This window comes from Argiope bruennichi, chromosome 6, assembly GCF_947563725.1.
Source record: "Argiope bruennichi chromosome 6, qqArgBrue1.1, whole genome shotgun sequence".
NCBI classification, from domain to species: Eukaryota; Metazoa; Arthropoda; class Arachnida; order Araneae; family Araneidae; genus Argiope; species Argiope bruennichi.
The window spans coordinates 4,321,294-4,338,427 of NC_079156.1; the positions used below are offsets into that span (position 1 = coordinate 4,321,294).

Here is a 17,134-nt window from a genome sequence, read left to right on the forward strand (position 1 = left end):
CAAAACATCGGCATGTGAAAAAAATTTCAGAGATGTAAATTTATTGTTTAGAATGAATACACAATGGCACGGAAAAAATCGTTCGAGGCCGTTGATTGATTATTGCTAAATTTGTGTGAAAATGTCTGACCGCCTGGAAACGCATTAATATTGTTTGCAGAATATTTCAATCAAACATTATCTGTAATTCCTCGGTCCACACCAGAGAATGAAATGCGTATTTGCAGGAAATTTTTTACTTTGTTGCGATAGGTAAAGATGATGGAGTTAGCTACAAATATGTATATCAAGCTTTAAAACGATCAATGAGATATTCTGACCTCAGGATGAATTTCGTTTCTTATAATTTTTTCAATTTAGTAATATCAAAAGAAGAATCGGCTAAAAAAGTATTTAGCAGTAATCAAACGAATAATAATAATCAGGATTGGCAGAGTGAATGAGTTATTCTTGTGGCTAAGAACAATGGCATTTACAAACTTAACAATATTATTCAGTCTAAAATTCAGACAGAAGCAGTCACATACAAGTCCGTCGACACTGCTATGGAAGCAGTTAATTAGCAAACAATATTTTTGAATTCACTCGATCTGCCAGGGATGCCACCACTCAGACTGAAAGTCGCCGTACCAGCCGCCATGCTACGAAATATCATTCAGCAAAAGCTTTGCAATACCCCACGCTTTACCATGAAAAATTTCACAAGCAACATCGTAGAAGCAACAATCTTAATAGGACATTTTAAAGGTGAAGATATCTTCGTTCCTCGCATTCCTATTCCAACGGCTATGCCATTTCAATTTACAAGACCCCCATTTCGACTGGAGTTTGCAATCACTATCAACAAAGTTCAGGGCCAATCTTTAGAATCGTGCGGTTTATATTACAGACGGTTTCTCACATGTACAACTATATATTGGATGCTCTTGAGTTGGCAAACCAGACAATTTCTATACCTGCATAGACAATGGGGCAACAAAACCTTTTGTATACCCACAAGTATTGTGATACCAAACATATTAGAAACGTGCGCTTTCTCTTTTTTTTCTTTTCCATTTGATCAGACCGAGCCATAGTAATGCGTGACTGGGTGCAGCTAGTTACTAATAACAAACGTGGTCACTTTTTACGGCAATGACGGCTACCAGTCTGTGAGGAAAGCTATTTACTAGTTTTTGGAATGCTTTCTTAGGAATTGCACGCTGTTCTTCTTAAAGAAATTCTGTCACTGATATGGACTCGATTTAATTCGGCCGTTCGAGTTCATTTCACAGGAACTGGATGAATCCGGATCTCAATGAATGAGAAAAGTTCGCTTTGATGCACACATACGTTCGTGCATGATATGCATTAACACTTCGTGTTTTAGATCACGCACATAAATTAACCAATGATATCCATAAGAAATGCTATAACAAAACATCTGAGGTCATTAAAATTCACACACAAAAAAAGATTTATTACCTCCACCGCAAGAAGCGGAGCAAACTGTCCAGTCGGCATAAGTCCAGTGAAACTCGGGTTGTCGAGTGGCGTTTCTGTTCGGAATCGTGTACTCGTAAACAAGACCGGGATTTTCGGTCTGGTACAACAACTACAGGAAATGAAAAGTTCCTTTTAATTTTTCATATTCGATTTATTTTTTCTTTGAACTGATAAATCCATTTATTTTTAAAAACTTTCTATGTTATCTGTTTTCTTTTAATATTTCAACTTCATAAAAAAATTGTCAAAATTAAAATTAGTATTAAAGCCAGATTACAAATTGCAATGAATTTCAAAGCAATCTTTTGTTAAATAATATTACTCACATTAATAAATAATTTTAAATTTTAACATATTTAATAATTCTTTAATATCCTTTTTTATTACGACACTTTATGAACTTTTCTTAATTTTAAACAACACTCTTTTTATTTATTTAAATAAATGAACAATTAAAATTTTGTGAGTATTTATTTAATTAAAGAAGTATTCACTTTTCTTGCATTAGAAATTTATTACATGAACACGAAACTCTTTTCAGCAGCTAATTGAAAACGAAATCGTGCGAGCAAATGTGTTTTCCTTGATGAGCGTGACTGCTGCAAAAGGTCGTATTTTGCAAAGGCCGCGTTCATTAAGTTTCCGTGGTCTATGCTTAATAGTTCACATAATTTTTTGTATAAAATCCAAAATATGATCTGTACAGCAATGTACAAGATACAAAACTTCCATGGTCTAGGATTACTAGCTCACACAAATTTTTGTAAAAATCGAAAAAATTTTCTTTACAACAGTGAACAAGGTGTCTGTAAAATACCGTGGCAGTCTTTGGATCTAGAGTGTATATTTAGCTAAATATATTCTACCTACAATTGCTGATCGTGAGACTTCGATTTATGCAAAAGGAAAAAATCTGTTTTTGTTAGCAACTGCAATAATGAGCAATATATGCAATTGGCTAAACCAGGCAACAAAAAGAATTATACAAATCTCAATTTCCACTACAAATTTTAATTTGGTATCGTTGATACATTTGATACAATAAATTACTTTCACTCAGAAGAATGGAATTTGTATTAGAATCGCAGCTGAAGTCACAATAATTTAAACTATGCAAGTTTTCCCCAATTTAATATCAAACAGGATAAATGTTCTCCTTTCCTTGTGTAAAGATTTGTGTGTAATAATACCCTGTTGAGCCTTATTTGCTGAATCAACCTATTTTTGGAAAGCTATTTATTTTTTAACCATCTATGTGCTCAAAACAAGTAAAAAAAATTTAAAACGTATCAGATTTAAGTCAATACAGATGCACATGATGACATATTTGTTACTCATACATCCATATAAGAAGGGTGGACAGAAATTAGTTGGATAATTTCATTATTGAATAACTTGTGGGATATTATTCGCAATGCACCCAGCAAATCCTTTAAAGTTTGTCGAAAGATGCCTTCGAGTATTAGAGATCCACAAGTGAGATGTTCATTATTATTTTTCTGTTCTTGCGACATGAGGATTTGCAAAGACGTCGAAAAATGAAATTTTGTTCGTGGCTAGCACTTCAGTATTGAAGTATAATTTTAATTTTTTTCGTGCTGGCTTCTATTCCATGGTTTATTATTGCCAATTAAATGTGTATCCCTAAATTTCTGATTATTTTGTTTACGATCTGATTTATGTTACTCTGCATTCGAAATGTATTCTTGAAATACAATCAAATAACACTATCTGTGATTTGGTCAGTTAGAGCATTTTCAGATATATATGGTATGAAATAAGGTGATGCCGGTGTCCTGGCCTATGGGTAGCGCGTTTCCCCCCGTTATTTGAGCGTCCCGAGTTCGAGTCCTGGTTTGGGCATGGTTGTTCTTACCCCGTGTTCCATCTGTGAAAAAGGTTGTTCTATCTGTGATCTCCCGTTGTAAAAAGGGTTTGTGTAAGTGAGTGTGTGAGTATCATCTTCATATGAGCTAGATGTCAGACTTCTGCCTTCGGGTGCTCAGGGGCCTTTACCCTCAGAAGCTACTGCACAAAAATCGGCTTAAATAGCTGACTTCACCAGAGGGTTTGTCTATGGTACGTGCCATAAGTAACAACAATAATGTGATACATTTTTAGAAGAACCGTGCTGACGTTTGAGAGAAAGATAAACTGTGTGCGTTTTACTGTATTAAATTGATGAGTTTTGTCATGTCTGATTATATAAGTACATACAATTAATCTTCATTCCCACCTTGTTTCCGTAGTTTCCGAAATGTGGTTGCAGTGCCTTAGGATTGATTGATTGATTGATTGAGTTTTATGGCGCAAGAGCCATGCTTGGCCATGCTGCGCCAATCTAATGGTAGAATTATAAAAATGTTTATAAAAGATTCATTTATTAAAAAACAAGATCAGCGGTGTAAAGATAAAAACACATGCAAAAAGATGAAACAAATACAAATAGAGTCGAAACTATGATTCATTAGAAAGCAAAACAGAAGTAATTCATTTAATCTTTTATAGCACAAAAGGAGAAAAAAAAATGCTAAATACAAGTGAAAAAACTTATAGCTTTTAAAAAATTAAAAATATTTGGGTGGTATTTTTCACCCACCAGGTCTTGTAATGTTAAAGATGCCGAAGTAAAAAAACGTGCACGATATGAATTAAAAACAGGACATTCAATTAACACATGATGAACAGTAAAAGAAATTTTGCAACTGTTGCACTTAGGCGCATTTTCTCCAAATATGAGATGTTTATGGGTGAAGCGCGTATGCCCTATACGGAGACGAGTCAATTTAACATCCATTTCGCGTATAGGATGAACAGGCCACAAAGCAATGTCCGTTTTAACAGAATACAATTTATTTCCGATCTGCAGATCCCATAACTTTTGCCAGTTAAAAGAGAAGTGATGAACAATGGACCTTTTGACATCACAAAAGGGAAGAGCCATGCACAAAAATGTCGATGCAGATTTAGCAGCCAAGTCTGCCCTCTCATTTCCCAAGATGCCGACATGACTCGGAATGCAACAGAAAATCATTTGAAACCCATCATTCTGCAGCAATCGCAAAGTAAACAGAATTTTAATAGCAATCGGATGTGTCCGATTGTCGTAATGCGAAAGTGTCTCCAAAGCACTCATACTATCGGTGTAGATAATAAATTTACACTGAGTAGAGGATGAAATTTTCTGTAGAGCACGGAAAATTGCCACCAACTCAGCAGTAAAAACAGAGCAACAATTATGAAGACGGTGGCTCAGAGTATCAGATGGAAATATTATGCCACAGCCGACATGACCATCTGATTTTGAGCCATCCGTGAAAATTGGATGAAAGGAAGAATACTGATTGCGATGGTAGAAAAAAATCTGTTGGAAAACCACAGGAGCAGTTGAGAATTTATCGAATCCAATGAAAGGATTCAAGTAAGAAAACTGTGGGATATCCCAGGGTGGGATACTATAGACATCAACAGCTTTAACACGAATCGTGTTAAAGTCCGAGTCATGAAGGAGCAATTTGGCTCTCTCACAAAATGGAAGGATGTGAGAAGGGCGGGCATTATAAAGTCGACGAAGACCTACTGGCAATGACATTTCGCTCAAAGGATGTTTCGGAACAGATTTCGTTCGAAAATAAAATGTGGCAGACAATTTCTGTCGCCTTAAAGAAAGGGGTAGTTGGTGACATATAATATATAGGCTTTCAACTGGAGATGTCCGGAACGCACCAGAGCAAATGCGCAATGCTGAATGATGGACGGTATCCAATCGCCGCAAAACAGATGAGCGGGCGGAACCATATACCATACATCCATAATCTAACCGGGAGAGAATGATTTCCTGATAAATACGGAGAAGGGAGGTTCGATCGGCACCCCAAGATGTTTTTGAGAGAACTTTTAGAATATTTAATGATTTCTCACACTTCTTCCGCAAATATAATATATGCGGAAGGAAGGTGAGTTTCCGATCGAGAATACTCCCAAAAACCGTACTTCATTCACCACAGGAATTTGAATATTCTTAACTCGAATACATGGATCCTGGTGAACGTTTCTTTTCCGACAGAAGTGAATGCAGCTGCTTTTCTCTGGGGAGATAGTGTGGCCATTGTTATTGCACCAAGCTACCACTCTGTTTACTGCGTTTTGCAATTGTCGCTCTATTAGTGCCATGTTACTACCTTGGCATGAGATCTGCAGATCGTCAACATAAAGGGTTCCATTTACAGTTGAAGGCAAATGATTTAAAATTTGGCTAAGATGAATAATAAAAAGTGTGACACTGAGGACACTTCCTTGTGGAACTCCCTCAGCTTGAATAAAATTATTAGAATAAGAGTTACCAACTCGAACTCGAAAAGAACGTTGTGTTAAAAAATTTTGTAAGAATATAGGCAAGTTACCTCTAAAACCTAAATTAAAAAGTGTGGAAAGTATGCCATAGCGCCAGGCACGGTCATACGCTTTCTCTATGTCAAAAAATATTGAAACATGGTGGTTCCTCCTAACAAATGCGTTGAGAATTTGGGTTTCCAATAATATGAGGTTGTCAAAAGTAGACCGACCTCTACGGAAACCACTCTGCAACGGGGAGATGCATCCTTGTTTCTCTAACTCGAAAATTAGACGCATGTTGACCATACGCTCGAAGGTCTTACAAAGGCAATTTGTAAGAGCAATCGGCCTGTAGTTCAGAGGGACAGATGGTTCTTTGCCAGGTTTTAAGATAGGAATCACAACAGCTTCTCGCCCTTGTGAAGGGTACTTCTGCTCAGTCCATATTCTGTTAAATAATATCAACAGATTGGAAAGGGAAATGGTATTCAAATGGCGAAGCATGTTATACGTGATTCCATCTGGTCCAGGGCAGGTATCATGAACCTGAGACAAAGCCATGTTTAGTTCATACATCCTGAATTCACAGTTATAGGGAAGGGCACTTCGGGCATTGAAGCGCAAAGGTAGCCGTTCCTTTCGATTCTTAATTGCCAAAAAATCAGGGCTGTAAGAATCGGTTGCGGAAACTTGCGCAAACGCTTGGCCAAGTATGTTAGCAATGTCTAATGGGCTCGAATACATCGTATTACCTGTTTTTATAACAGGAATAGAGTTTTCTTTATAGATCCCATTAGCAGCTTTTACCTTCTTCCTTAAAAGTTTACTGGAGGTAGAGGATGTAATGGTTGAAACAAATTTAGTCCATGCTTCTCTCTGACTGCGGCGCCGAATACGGCGAGCTAGCGCTTTCGCTCTTTTAAAAGCAATCAAGTTCTCAGTCGTCGGGTACCTTCTAAATAGATTCCAGAGTTTTTTCTGTTTATTAGGACTGTCGCGACAGGCTTCATTCCACCACGGTCTACGAAATTTTCTTAGACGTGGGGAAGTTTTTGGAATGGTGGCGTTAGCGGCGTTTATTATTGTATCAATGGCATTTTGTAAGGCTTTCGAAATGTCTGCATTACTGACCATGGCCTCATTGATAACTGCTAGTTGGGAAAATGTATTCCAGTCTGCCCGCTGGAATAGGAAACGCGGAGGACAAATAGTCACACCGCCGCTATCAGCGTGGGAGATTATTAGGGGAAAGTGATCGCTATTGTGCAGATCATCCCCAACTGTCAAATTCAACAACGGTAGTAGTTCAGGAGTGCATATAGCTAGGTCAAGACAATGGAAGCTACGTGTGGGCGCATGGAAGTACGTTTGCTCATCATTATTGAGCAGACAGAGACAGTTATTAGCAATAAACTGTTCGATCTGCTGCCCTCGAGAGTTTGTACTATCCGAGCCCCAAAGAATACTATGTCCATTGAAATCGCCGAGTATAATAAATGGCTTAGGAAGCTGTCTCACTAAGGTATCAAGATCCAGTTGACGTATGATATCATGAGGCGGAAGATAAATACAGCAAACTGTGACCAAAGATCGTATATGGACCTGTACAGCCACAGCCTGAAGAGTGGTATGCAAATTGAGAGGTGTGCTCGGATAAAGGTTTGATGTGAAGATGCAGACACCCCCAGAACCATGAGATCCAGTGCCTGCATCTTTCCGGACACAGCTATATCCGCGTAATTTGATGGGAATGGTAGGCGTCAAGAGGGTCTCTTGAACACCAAAACAGATAGGATGAAACTGGTTAAAAATTGACTTGATATCCTGAAGTGTGGAACGAAGGCCGCGACAATTCCATGAGAGGAAGGTACCCATTAAGAACGTTTTTTTGAAGGAGAGTAATTAAAAGCTTTAGTTGGAGTTGCCTCAGATTCGCAACTCATCTCAAGTTCATCTTCATCCTCTGAGGGATGCAATTTAAAATCGGGGCTACTTATTTTGTCCCTAAAGATGGACGTTAAATCTTTGTGGACAATACCTTTTGTCGCCAGCCCTAGGGCGACTGAATTTCGTGAGGATGATTTTTTTAGTTTTACTGGGAGATCTACTTGAGAGAGACCACGTTTAGCCAGCTTTAATACTTGCGAGTTCTTTAGTTTTTTCTTTGGAGCTTTTCTTGAAGTCGATGGTTCTATTTTATGGATTTCTGGAATACTTTTAGAAGATTTATCAGAATCTGAATCCGATGTTTTTTCGGGAGGGTTAAATTTAACTGTTTTTTTCACACAGTTTTCACATTTGCAGTTTGTACAGAAGTTTTTTTGTGCAACTGAAGCATAGCTGATACCAGGAGTAGGTGTCTGAGTAAGAATCCTACGTCTGGCTTCGGGGTATGTTAAATTTTCCTTTATTTTGATAGTTGTGACCTGTTTCTCCAGTTTCCAGCGGGGGCAAGTTCGAGAATAAGAGGGATGGTCTCCGCCGCAGTTCACGCAGGATTGCTTTTTGGAATCAGTTTCTATCAATAGATCTCCAGAACGCATTTTTTTTTATAGATTTAACCTCACCGATGGTTGCAGAGATAGCCTTTTCAACGAGAAACGGAGAAACGTTATGGAAAGATTCTTTTTCTGATATTCTTTTTATTACAAAATATTTATCAAACTGTTCGAGATTAAAAATAGATTTAGGTAGTTTTTGCCCACTGAAGGGAGATTTTTTGCGGGAGCCCATACGATATGAAATAAGATTCAGGCCCGACGGCACCGCCCACCACGGAGCCCAACAAGGGAAGGCAATTACCGGCTCTGGTCTTTCCCAGCCTCGGCATACACCTTGGTGCTAGCCGGAACCTATACGCTCGGAGTTACCCCCGGGGACAGTGACCACCCTTAACGCCAAGCCCAAAGAGTAACCCCTTTGCTTGATCCCTAGCAGACTAGCCACTCAGGTGACTAACTACCAGCCGATTGATGCACAGGGGACCACAGTGCACCACCCGTCTTTCAAATGGGTCGCCACGCACGGCCAACACGTGGGACATTGGCTGTCCATGAGAAGCAAGAAGCAAACAGAGCGGCGACAGCTTCTCATGGAGAGCTCCCTCGCTTGCCGTCGAGGGAAGGAAATACATAGCAGACAGCAGATGGCGGGGAGGAGAGCGAACTGAAAGGGAGTAAAGATCCCTGGGTACCTCGGGATTGGGACACCCGTACTCACCTAAAGAAGGTGAGCCCCTGAGGGGGGCAGTGCCTTAGGAAGTCTCGATCTATTTACTGAATTGCCGTGAGCTATTGCATAATTTTTGTAATTTTCCATTTGTACAGGGTAATTTATATTGAATGGGAGAAAAAGAATAGCACAAAAAGAAAAGTACGAATTCTGTAATTGATTTATTTATTTATCCAAATCAAACTTATCCTGAAACTACAATTATTCGAGTTTTATCCGCTAGAAAGCATTCACCACTGTCATTATCAAAATACAGGGGAAAATGTATTGGAATATTCTAAAACATCTTTGTTTATCGCTTTCAAAGATATTTCCGTTCAATGTTTGGTAAAAAAAATCTACAATTTCAGGACACAGGTTGCTGATGCAAGAAAACTGAAATAGGAAGGATACCCGTCAAAACAGATGTGATTGAAAAAATTCGTGAAACATTTTTTCCGAAAGTCGAAAAAATTATTTTATTGAAAAATCATTTTCGAAATCCCTAAAAATCCTTGACATAACAACGTACATCAATACAGGAACAATCGTCTACCTCTTCCCTGGATTGGCGGCGATGAGTCAAAAAAAGTGCTTTCTTCACAGACGAGACTTTACGGGATCAATGAGATTTTTTCCTTCAGGGTTTTATTAGACTTCCCCAAGATTTACAGCAACTGAAGCAAAGGATAACAGCCTTGTTTGACTTATCAACAAGGGATATTCCATAAAAAGTGGGACAAGGACTAGAACACCGCATAGGCATTTGCCACGTCACGAGGGGGGTACACGTAGAGTCATTAGAGAAAGTAGGACAACTCTGCCGGCGTTCTGGTATAAGGGTAGCGCTTCTTCCCCGTGATCTGGGCGTCCTGGGTTCGAATCCCGGTTCGGGCATAATTGTTCTTCTGTGAGGTGTGTGAATGTGTCTCTCTGTAAAAAGGGGTTGTGTGAGCGAATGTGACGCATGAAGTAGCTAAGGCGTACTCTTGGCCCTAGTTGGCGCTACTGAAAAAAACAAGGGACGCTCACTCGTCTTAAATCGCTGACAGATAACTGTCAGTGTGCTTGTGAAGTGTCATAAGCCACAACACAACAACAGAATAACTCTAGTTCTCGATAAATCTGATTTATCAAAATAAATTAATGACAAAGTTCACAGATATAATTTATTTTTATTCTATTCGATATGAATCCCCCAGTGCTCTATTTTCATTTCATGAACTGCGACTTCAAACGCAAAAAGTGCTAATGAATGACTGCAACGGATCTCCATAAATATGAAAAAAAAAAAAAAAGATCAACGGGATCAAACCAAACGTTTCTCTAATTTTTATATTCATTAAATTTTAGGTAAAGTTTAAAAATACGGAATGACAACATAACTATCACAATTTCCTATTAATTGTATTAAATTTAAGACTAAGTATAGCGAGTTATCTCTTGAAAAAATTCGAGCTTAGCAGCATCATGCTCTTAAGTCCAACCAAAATGTGTCCAATTAATTATTACGTGATCAAAAATGTCTTTAATTTGTTTTTCCTAACCTATGCAGAAATTAACGATTATTTTTCAAATAAATATTTTTTCGAGCCTTAGAAAATTATAGATTTGACTTGAGAACTAAGATTCGGAAACCCTGGCTGCATAATACTCACCAAAATGCGCAGGGACTCTTTGGTGGGCCCTGGTATGTGCAGAGTCTCTTTCTCTCCATCTCTCTGGTAGTAAAGAGTAGTGCCCGCGGCTCTGTACTCCCCGCTCCACTGGATGAACCACCTGCCGTTGAGGTAGAACTCTCCATTCTCACCCTGCACCGCCAAGTAGTTGATGGCCTCCTCTTTCTCTTCCACCCGCACGTTGCGTGCGCCGTTCGGAACCTCCACCACCTCCACATAACCTGAAAATATCACCAATTGTTTTGCAAAATCTGTGTGCAACTTTTAACTATTATTTTTAAATATTCATTTTGGAGTAAAATATGCGGAATGATTTAAAAATGTTTAAACAGACTTAGAGTAGACCTGGATCACGGAAAGAAGGGCATTTTTGAAAAAGAGCATGGAACTGTGAATGCAGAGGCCTATGACTGAGTCTTTATCAGTTTAATAAAGTGAAAGAAAAAGGATAAAACAATAATAAGTTCCGACATTTCAAACTAAATGCAAATTCTCAAGAATGAAGCAACGCCATTGTAGGAATAACAGCATTGGATATTTCAGTCTGGCAGGAAGACACAGTAAAACGAAACACTTAGGCAAACATTCAAAATTCTTGACAATTAAAGCATTAAATTTTCAAAAAGCTGTTGTTTTATTGTGAGTTCGTGTTTGCTTATGATTTTTGCCGTGCATCGTATTCTTTTACCTAATTCAATGGTAATTTTTAACAAACATCGTCTACGTTTGCGACCCCATGTTCTTTTGCAAAAATGATATATTTACGCATCTCTTATGTACTCTTTAAAGTTAAGTTGCTGACTTTCGAATCATCTGTCAATATATGAATTAATAAAGAAAATCATTGATAAAATAAAAAGAATCTGCTTCACTAGTGCGACAGTCCCTGATGGGCTCTGCCCTTCCTCGGAATTCCATTCCAATCTGTCCCGTTCTTTCCAATTTGTCACCTTAACAGATTTTATGTCTTTTTCCAGGCTGTTAATTTACTAAAGTTTTGGCCCTCCTCTTTTTTCTGTAGCTAAGGCATCTTTTAGTGTCAAAAAGATCTTTCTAGTTTCTCGATTATCATCCAATCTTATTAAGTGTCCTGCCCATTTAATCCATCGCATTGCAATAAATTTACTAATATATGGCTGTTTATATAGTTTGTAAATTTCCGGTTCTTCTTCACCAATCATTATCGCTAAATTTTCTTCTTAAAATTCCTCTTTTAAATATCGCAAGTTTCTTCATCTTTCCGACTCACTGCCCACACTTCAGTGAGGAAGAAAAATATTAATTATGATTCTAGGCTATATTGTGAAAATGACATCATTTATATTTATAAATATGAACAAACTCTGCATATATTTTCTCAAATTTTGTTATGTATAAATAAAGCATTAGATTCAAGCAAATGTCAGAAGAGAACTACATTCATACAAGATAAAACAATATACACAGACGAATGCCATACCTAATCCCAAACGCAACGTGAAGTTCCCTCTGATGGTGAGGCATTGCGTCCCGTCGCCATGGCACACCCCACACCGGTCCTCTTGCGCCTCCGAGTCGATAGCCCAATCGCAAGCCACGTGCTGGATTGAAAACAGGGATCAGCTTTCACAAAAAGAATCATATGCTCGTTTTGTAGCAAAATTGAATGCGATTTTGAAGGAAATAAGCATTCGGAATTAAACTAAAGTTTCAAAGTTTGAAAAAAAATACATAATAGCATATTTATTACTTTCAACTATTGCGCTTGGCATCCAAAACATTGAAATATTTCGCAAATCTAGATTTAAAACCGAGTAAGAAAGAGAAGAGGAGAAATGAATATAGTCTGAAATTTTAATAATTTCATATTTTAATCTGAGAGAAAAACTTTAAATCATTAAGTGTTTGTAAAAATAAAAATTAGACTGTTGAACGTTCAGTTGACTTAGCTAGATTTGGATTAGATTTTTTAAAAAGTATTCAAGAGTAACGAAGACCGGATTGAAAAGCAACACTCTGAAAACTGGATTTCGTTTTTGCTCCGCGATTGCATAGTTTATATATAAGCATTAGTAACACTTTATAGGTAAGATTATAAGCATTTCTTCTGTAAAGCCGCCTTTTTCCACCGTATTCTGTCTCGGCCACCGCTCATTTCTGTGGCCACAGATGCGTCGGAGATGAGATGAGAGAGGACTCACTCGGCATTTTCCGTTGATGCAAACGTCTCTTGTGCCGGGGTTGCATTCCGTGCCATCCGCAACGGTGTCGGACAGCATCACCGAAAAGAATTTTCCGCCGGGCTTGCAGTGTAGTTGGCAAGGGGTCACTGAGAATAAAAATGAGACAACAAGATTAAGAGGATTAAAAGTTGTCTTTGGAACGCACTTTTGTTAGCGCACTGAAACACAGAAATTTTTTTTCTTCATTACATTCTACTTTCTGATCGTAAATGCCTTTCTTAATTCATTATTTTGAGCACACGGAGTTCAGAAATTGTTTTTCTTTCTTCTTGAATTTGCTGAGATGTATCGTCATTTGTACGGAATTAAAATTTATTTAAATAAATCAACTAAATAATGATTAAAATTTGAAAATATTGATGTCAGGACTATCATTTACAGCACACAAATTTACAAAATTTAAAATTCTGATATTAAACAAAGGGAATGGGAAAGAAAAAAAGAAACTTTATAAAATTCTATTGTGTTGAAGAGAGGAAACTCAAGTTAAATAGAGAAACGTATGAAAATAAGCAAAAAAACGAATCGAAAAGCATTTTTTTTTTCAATGTCCTTCGTTATATCGATATGGTTAAAAGAAATCCCATTTTCTTCAAATGCTCCTCAACGATTCTTTTCCTCAATAAATACTTTAAAAATCGTCAAATGCGACGCGGGAACAGACATTAGATACCGCAGAAACACACATCTGAATACCGAAAACGAGGCGGAACATGGTTTTTAGACAAATACTCACTAGGTGTCGCCACAGGTAGCCAAGTATGTAGCTCTTCTTTGTAAGGAACGTCATCGTAGGCGCTGCACTGTACTGCTCGAAAACTGGGACTGTTCTCTGGACAGGGCTGAAATGTGAAACAATGGTTACAGAAAAACATTGGAATAAAACAGGTGGCAACAATCGGCTGAGTCTAAGCACAAATCAGCTATGAAACACTTCAGTATAAAGATTTCGTGCCTTGATTATGAATTTGATTGAACAGTTCTGCTACACTCTGCTGTGATCGAATCGTTCGTCGACAGTTCGAAAAAAAAATAGTTCTTCTACAAAAAATGTTTTATTCAGCCATTAGAATATGTTTTCTAGAATGTACGGTTGCTGTCAAGAATGTATGTGAATGGATCAAAAATAGAAAGTTTGTGCCGCTAGATTTTAAAGGTATTTCAAAGTCTGTATTTTGCTATCAACAGTGCATTTCCTTTAACATTTAATGACGTAAAAAGAAAAAATGGAAACTTCATTTTAGCTCACTTTTAGCAACAAACAACGCAAATTGCATTTTATTTATTTAAGCTTACCAACATTAGAGGCTAAATGTTTAAGGGGGGAGGAGACCTCGTTTTATTAAGAATTCCGAATTGCTTACCTGGGTGTTGCACATTTTGTAACGTTTCCGCTCCCCAATACAATAACGCCCACCTCCAGCGGGCCTAAAACAAAAAGCAAGAAAGAAAAATTAAATTCCTTCAGGCGAACCAAAAGAAAAACGTGATTTTTTTTTCTTTTTAAAATACAAGCTACATAAAATACAATTATACATACACATTTTTTTAAGAGCCGGAATGGTTACCCCAAAACTTTCTCGCCTACTTTCTAATAAAAGTGTTTCCACCATCGGTGTACAATCGTTTCGAAATATTAACCTCTGGCGTAAAGTTAGCATTTTTACTGCCATTATCGTGTGATCCTTGGCGAATGTTTTGGCGATTCATCCCTAGCTTGTGGTTAATAATATTCAAAAGTCCAGTTTGTCTTTCAGGCGTATTCCTTCGCAGCCGATTGAAACAAAAATTAGAGCCAGGAAATAAACTTGTACTTACAAAATCACATACCAGATTTGATATATTTAAATCATTGCGTTTCTTTAGTTATAGCGTTTAAAGTACAGACCAACAAACACTCAAGCCCTTATTTCATTTGGTTCAAAATTTGATAGGTCTCCACACTAAAGGTGTTAAATCTATGTGCAGGATTTTATCTCTCTAGATCTCTTTGTTGCGCCAACTTATATTCGAATAACCGAATTCACACATGTCCTTTGAATAGATTTTGATCGGAATTTAATATGGGAACGTCATTTAGCAAATGAACATTGAATTAAATGTGGGCTAAAAACCATCTATTATCATCATACCATACCATATTCATCACTCTAGATAAACTCATTTTTGAGTTATCTTTGTCACAGACAGACGTCATGCCAAAAATCTGTTTTTCGAACTCGGCCACGTCTAAAATGTAAAGATTCATCAAAATCTCGAGTTCGAATGTTCAACGATGATAGTATTTTCTCTATATTTTCCATGCGAGAAAATAAAAAAGACTAAAAATGAGATGAAAAATATAATTTATGTCCATGAGCTGTTGACATGAAGCTCGAAACCTCATGGAAAATATCAACGTCTACAGAATGTTTCATTGTATATAATCTGCAGAATATTCATTTAAATATAATTTGCAGAATATATAAAATTCATAGAAGTCATATCGGTACTTAATAAAATGAAACTAAATAAAAACTTTCTGAATTATATCTTTTCTCCCAAGCCATGAGGAATGCAGCTGGATATTTCAACGTTGATACATTTTGTCACTGGTGATTTTATTAAAAAAAAGATACAGTTCGATTAATACCTCTTCGTATTATGAATATTGTAAATTTAGAAGAAGATGTGATCATGAAACGAAATGTATGCGTACGTGGTACAAAAACCGTGCTTACTTATGGTCCAGCGACAACAATCGAGTAATAAGTAATTAGAACAATCGGATGAATTTCAGACTGCTTCATTGAGCATTCTTTCGGCTGTACTGAATGTAATGCTTCGTGTAGCTAATGAATGGAACAGCGAAATGTGTTACGTAAGCATGTTGCCCCACCTCTCACTTGTAACGCCCTCTAGCGGTATATGTAAAAAACCATCAGTCCTTGTAACATCATTAACGTAGCAGCACGCCGAAAAGCAAAGCTCCAACAAACACCCGAAAGCGGAGAAACAATAAAATCTTTAAAATACAAAAAAGTTCCATCATTATTGTTGAACCTCTCCAAAATGTTCTAAGCAATTTTCTGGAGATGATTCGCATTGCACCAAAAATACAAGGAAAGAAGAGAGATGATATAAAAAAAATTAAGAAATAGACTTCAAATAGAACATTTAATAGAACCCAAAAATAGGCTTAAACATCGCCAGGTAAGTAATAGTTAAGATTTGCTTATGGAAATGGATGTTCAAATTTTTCCAAAACAATTATCTAAAAAAAAAATAGTCTTTAAATTATCTAAAGATTAAAAAAATTACTATTTTACTGATATCAGCTACATTTCAGTACAATTTTCCTCTTAATTTTAAGAATATTTTTAATTCAGTCTGATATACTTCTCATAACAATGCTTTAAATGCTATAATGGAATTCGAACTCATTCATCAAAACATTCAATTGCATGCCTTTATCTAACATAAACTCCTCCTCTCTTCCACTTTTATTTCGTAATATATACGCCTTTTAATTTGCAGTGAGCCGATTCAGTTGAATTCATGTTTCTCAATTGCATCAAATGGAATGAAATTTTTTAATGCATTCTGTATTAATCATTTAATGACCTAAAAGGTCAATAAACAGAATTGGATGAAGAGATGGTAGCCAAAGGTATTGCATAATTAATGCTTCAAAACAGGATATATTTAGCACCATATCAGGAATGCCTCAATTTTTATAGCGCCGATCCCAAATATTTCTTCAGAATTTCAGATTTGTACGAATTTTAATGAAGCACAAAATCTTTAAAACATACTCACTAGGAAAAGTATAAGTTTTATGCTTAAGAAATCCTTTTTATGTAATTCTGAAACTGTACCACTATTTATTAAACTACTAATATGTTACGAGAAATAAGTTTGACATCGAAAATAATACCTAAGGCCTTAGTTAAGTCAGAAACAACTAAATTTCCATTCAAAATTAAAAAATATGCTCTTATGGCTAAAAGAATGATTTAAATCAATGTGTAGTTTTTAGGATTGACAAAGTATAAATTAAGAAAGGTCAAATGAAAAAAAAAAATCATTTATTAATGAAGTTGCTGTAAATTTCAAAAAGAGAATGCTTTATTCGAATACGACTTTTATATTTACTTTTAAATGTTATAAATAAATAAACAGTCAGGCAGAATCATTGCGACTAAAAGTAAGACTGTTATCAAG

At 36.7% G+C, this 17,134-nt stretch overlaps 1 protein-coding gene across 2 annotated transcripts in view; it reads right to left on the bottom strand.

Annotated features, from left to right (window-relative positions):
• The window catches only part of LOC129971661 (A disintegrin and metalloproteinase with thrombospondin motifs 7-like), a 193,641-nt gene that overhangs the window by 48,131 nt on the left and 128,376 nt on the right, over window positions 1-17,134 (bottom strand). For both annotated transcript variants that reach the window (XM_056085631.1, XM_056085629.1), the window contains exons 12-17: window positions 14,296-14,359; window positions 13,668-13,773; window positions 12,890-13,017; window positions 12,169-12,289; window positions 10,689-10,930; window positions 1,465-1,594 (exon numbers count right to left, since the gene is read on the bottom strand). In XM_056085631.1, coding sequence (XP_055941606.1) covers window positions 1,465-1,594; window positions 10,689-10,930; window positions 12,169-12,289; window positions 12,890-13,017; window positions 13,668-13,773; window positions 14,296-14,359 — 791 coding nt within the window. The remainder of the gene's footprint in view (window positions 1-1,464; window positions 1,595-10,688; window positions 10,931-12,168; window positions 12,290-12,889; window positions 13,018-13,667; window positions 13,774-14,295; window positions 14,360-17,134) is intronic.